Here is a 5176-nt window from a genome sequence, read left to right on the forward strand (position 1 = left end):
GTTTCCTTTAAGATTTATTTGGCTGAATGATAACTTCATTGGCTGTTGATATATATATAAAAAAAGCTCCCCATGCATTATAAGCAGAGAGAGTGCGGCCAGCGGTGTCAGGCTGCAGCAGTCACTCAGCACTAAACAAGCTGCGCTGCTTTAGCAAAAAGAGGGGAGGGAGGTGGGTCTCTCCATGTATGGTCAAAGCCACGCCTCTTCGCACGTCACCGGCTGACAGCGCTGCTCCCCGGGGTTTAGAGTTTTGGCTCCCGGGAAAGGTTCCATTCCTAGGGGATAGAGGGCTGAGTTCTGTTCGCTTCCATCCATTCTGCAGGACGCTAAAGGCCCCTCATCAACCTCTCCCGTGTCCGTGGCAATCATTTTTTTCGTTTATTTGTCTTTTGGAGCTGGAGATCCTTGCCAGAAGTGCTCGATTCAGCAGTGTCCTGAAGCTTTTTTGATGCTGTTTTGCTGGGATGACACCACATTGAAAGCATCTACAAACACCAACAAAAAATATTTATTCCTCCTCTCTCCCTGCAAGTACATTTTCATCTAGTGGTGCTTTTTTTTCCCTTTTTTCTTTTTTTTTCTTCTTCTTTTTTTATTTTGTTTAATATATCTGGAAGGCAGTCCAAGTATCTGCGAGAAGTCTTCTGCAAATTGTTTATGTTGTGCCAATCCAGGACACATTGAAGAAGGAAGCAAGACTTAAACTGGGCTTTCCTCCTACTGATCCTGGGGAGTAAAGTCATCATCATCATCATCATCAAGGAGTGAGAAAGAGAGGATAAAGAATAATAATAAAAACAAAAACAACAACAAAAAAAAGAACCCTGACAATTCCTTTATTTGAACCCCTTGGTTGTGCCCAAAATTGTTTTAATGTTTGGGATTCAGGAAAATATACCAAGAGGTGGGACCACCATGAAAGAGGAACCGCTGGGAGGTGGGATGAATCCAGTCCGATCATGGATGCATACAGCAGGGGTAGTGGATGCTAACACAGCAGCCCAAAGGTATGTGTGCCAAATGATCTGGGTTTATTTCTCATCCTGATTGTAAATCCCCCCTCAATGGTCTAGATCAATTCCAATCTCCTGTAACTGTGGTGGCTTTTTGTGTCTCTGGTTACATCATTTTGTAGTGACACATGGCAGGGATTCTGTTTGCCCCATGCCTTGTTCTCATGCTTCTTCTGCATGGCTGGGACCTCTGTTCTTACCCAGCCCTTGTCTCATTTCCTCCCCGCAGTGGTGTGGGTCTGGCTCGGGCACATTTCGAGAAGCAGCCTCCTTCCAACCTCAGGAAATCCAATTTTTTCCACTTCGTGCTAGCTCTGTACGACAGGCAGGGACAGCCAGTGGAAATTGAGAGGACAGCTTTTGTGGACTTTGTGGAGAAGGAGAAAGTAAGTCTGATGCCCATCAACTCATCCTCATCACTGCCATGCATGTGACAATGCACATAATCTACTAGCCTTCAAAATTATGGAAACTGATCAAAAGATCATTTTCTCCTGGAGTTGGACAAAATGAGCCCTAAGTGTACTCCAGAGGCGATCTAACCACGTGTAGATGTCCCTCTTATTAGAGCATCACTTGGCAAACAGGGCAAACCGATGCTTTAGAAAGTTTATCAGGAAATATTGACTTGATTTAGGACATAAAATGCCCCTTTCCATGCCACTGGCACATCAGCTGTTAGACAAGCATAGCAAAAAATATAAAGACTCCCCCAGAAAAAAATTGCATTGCAAACATACAGGCAAAAGCTCTAGAAATGAAGCAGTATTTTATAAATCTAAAAATAATAATGTATTATTTTCAGGAGCCAAATAGCGAGAAAACTAACAATGGGATTCACTACAAACTGCAATTATTATACAGTAATGGTAAGTTCTTTATTTTAATCAATTTGCAATATGTATATGATAAAAAGGTATGTCTAGAAATTTATATTTAAACTCGGCTATTGTAGATGTTCAAAGGTAAAACTCTAAAATATGTGCCAATAAATTAAATATTCCATATATACTTATTCTGTAATATATATATATATATATATAAGCATATATATATATATATGCATATATATAAGCATATATATATATATACATATATATATATATGTATATATATATATAATATTGCAAATCAATAGATCGGTGATTAAGCAGCTGTTTTCAAAATCAATAAATCAATATATTATTCCTTAAAATAAAAACTTTGGCATATTTTGAAACTTTATGACAAACTCCTTTGCTGTTAAACTGTATATTTTTTTTAATGTTACATCGGATTAAAGTTTCTCACTTTAATAATAAATCGTGGAGATAAAATTACGGATTTCAGCTAAAAATCTGAAAATCAATCGCTTGCAAATATAACATTTGAAAAATACATTTATAAAGTATGCGTTCTTGCATTTAGAATGTATAATATAAATAATTAAAAGAAATAACATATATATATTTTGTATTTGGTTGTAAAGAACAACAGCTGACATTGTTTCCATTATATGCCAGAGACCTTGATGAATTGCTTGTTGTTTTTAATTGATTAAGCTCTGTCATTTAGCATGCCATTTTCTCTGCCCCTATTCTGTAACCCCAATAAAAGTAACAACTACTTTTTTTATCCTCTCCTTTCCAGGAGTTAGAACAGAACAAGATCTTTACGTTCGATTAATAGATTCGATGACCAAACAGGTGAGATCTTTTAATTCTCAGATCTCTTTAAAATTGGTAAAGCTTGTGTTGAGTTTCTTCATCTGGAACAAAATTCTGCCAAAACCATGTATAACATGTATGTATGCATGCAGAACATATAGAATCATAGGACTACATATAATGTAACATTAAAGTTGTCGCCTAACGTATTAAGTACATGTCTGCGTTTTTTAAAATTGCACCTGGACCCATCAGAATGCATTTTCCTATTATTAGTAGTAGTATTATTAGTAGTATTTTGTTTATATTTTATATAGAGTTTAAAGGCAGTAAATGTGCGTTTGATGTTCTTTACTGTAGACTCACTGTTAGTAATAGATGGGGTCGTTTGGATTTCCATGTTAAATGTGCAGAGGTGAAAAGTCAGCTTGTTTCTCTGTAGCCCCCTATTCACCTCTGGGTCCCCCCCATCTCCATAATTCAAACTCCAGGCTCCAGGGGTCACCCAAACCCGACCATTTCCTGCTCTGGAGCTGCTGTTTCTCCATCTCCCACTCCCTGTCAGACCTTGTAAATAACATCATTACAAGCAGTTGCTTATTAAATTATTTAACCTGTCGTGTACAACTTTACCGATAGTAACTAGAGGTTATCAATAAAACTCCAGTGCAATTATACAGCCAGAGATAAGATAAAATGTATCACTTGAAATTTCTCTCTCTCTTTCTTTATATATATATATATATATATATATATATATATATATATACATATATATATATATAATCTGTTAAAAGAATAAAATAAACTTAAAATAGGATTCAGCAGTGCAATAAAAATATATTAATAATAAAATTAGTAAAATAGATTTTTATTAATTATATTTTATATTCTCCAGTCCAAAAAATATATAAATTATTATTTTAATAAAACGTTATTATTAGGAATATTAGGAATATTTAGAATTAAAATCAATCGCTTTTTTGTAGTCATTTTAAGGACCGGTAATACAGAAAGAGAGCGGATAAAACTTTATATTTTTCTTACCTGGATGCTTTTTTTTATTATTGAGGGGATTCCCTTGGTGAAACCATCTGATTGTCTCCAAAGGACAAGTGACATTCCTAACAGGCAGGGGAAAGGTGTCGGGTAAAGTGGACCCTCCACGATCAGGATAGAAATGGCTTATAGAAAAAAAAATTAAAATAATAATAATAATAAAAAAACCCGTTTATATAAACAGTTAAGTGTGTTAGGAAAATCACTATCGTCTGATTAAGAAGCTGATATCAGCTGCCGAATAAAAGGAGTAGAGATTTAAGTACAGGTTTATTGTTCATTTGTTTTGCGGGCGTACTTTGCAGCCCAAACACAAAAGGCTGTTTTCGCGTCTCCACCGGCTGAAAATAGCCCAGTAACTGATCAAAGAGTCAATGGCGCTGAACCGACAGTTTATGGATTTCTGTTTGTGCTACAAAACCAAAAATAAATCATTTCTAAATACGGGGATTCATCAGAGGGAGCGAAATAATCAGCGAGCGTTATATGACACATTGGACCAACAAACATTTGGTGGAACAGCCGCGTGTTGTGTCTTAAGCTGCCTTCTTTACTGACTTGTTTGCAAAACACTATCTGCTATTAAAACTGTTCTTTTAGAAGACTGTCAGGCCCATCAGGCAGAAATGTCAAATAATAATAATCACCATCATCATCAATGTTAATTCAATAGGTATTAGACTAAATCATGCCTGTGAGCATTGCCACCTGATCAAAACTATTTACAGCTATGATAAAATCTCAACAGAATGCTTAAAGTGCTTAAAAAAAATAATATTTAAATCTTGATAAATGACAGATTCTTATAAGTAAATAAATAAATATACTCCGATCGTTAATTTTTATTGAAAAATACTCTAATATGGAACTTTGATTGCTATAGGATGCCCTAAAAGAAAATGGCTTATATTTAATGTGAGCAATATAAGAATGCGCAAACAAGGGCGCAGGGGTTGTGTTTTTGCGCAATTTGGAAATATTCATCAACGTTAGCGCAGCGTCCAAGTAAAGTGTAATGTACATGAACGGCTCTTAAATTTTTATTAAATTAGCCCTTTTTTAGATTTTAATACCATTTTTTTGTGTTGACCCTGATTAATAAAAACGTGTAATTGAGTAGTCGTGTCAAATGTGGCATAGAGAGTGTCAAAGGGCATGAGAAGTAGATACCCAATTAGTATTTTTATGAGGTGTTGAGTGGAATTAGCTTCCAAATATTAGACTGCTCATTCTGCCCCAGTAGTTTCTGAACTAAGCTTTTTTTTTTTTTTTTTTAAATAAAAATAATTTAAAAAAAGTCAAATTAATTTATTGTTATTTGGAGATGTATAGAAAATAAAATTAGCAATGTTTAATGCACTGGGTTGTAGAATTGGGGGCTTACTCGCAGGACTGGTGGGATCAGCCATAGATACATGGGGGGTATTGGGATTTAACAGACCGGTTTGTAAGTGA

General features: G+C 35.5%; 1 protein-coding gene across 12 annotated transcripts in view; it reads left to right on the forward strand.

Annotated features, from left to right (window-relative positions):
• The first annotated feature begins 614 nt into the window (after window positions 1–614).
• EBF3 (EBF transcription factor 3) overlaps window positions 615–5176 on the forward strand; it is a 97840-nt gene continuing 93278 nt past the window's right edge. For all 12 annotated transcript variants that reach the window (XM_053450168.1, XM_053450169.1, XM_053450170.1 and 9 more), the window contains exons 1-4: window positions 615–1010; window positions 1246–1402; window positions 1822–1885; window positions 2646–2701. In XM_053450168.1, the coding sequence (XP_053306143.1) occupies window positions 877–1010; window positions 1246–1402; window positions 1822–1885; window positions 2646–2701 (411 nt within the window). In that variant the 5' untranslated portion in view covers window positions 615–876. The remainder of the gene's footprint in view (window positions 1011–1245; window positions 1403–1821; window positions 1886–2645; window positions 2702–5176) is intronic.

Source organism: Spea bombifrons, chromosome 11 (assembly GCF_027358695.1).
Source record: "Spea bombifrons isolate aSpeBom1 chromosome 11, aSpeBom1.2.pri, whole genome shotgun sequence".
NCBI classification, from domain to species: Eukaryota; Metazoa; Chordata; class Amphibia; order Anura; family Pelobatidae; genus Spea; species Spea bombifrons.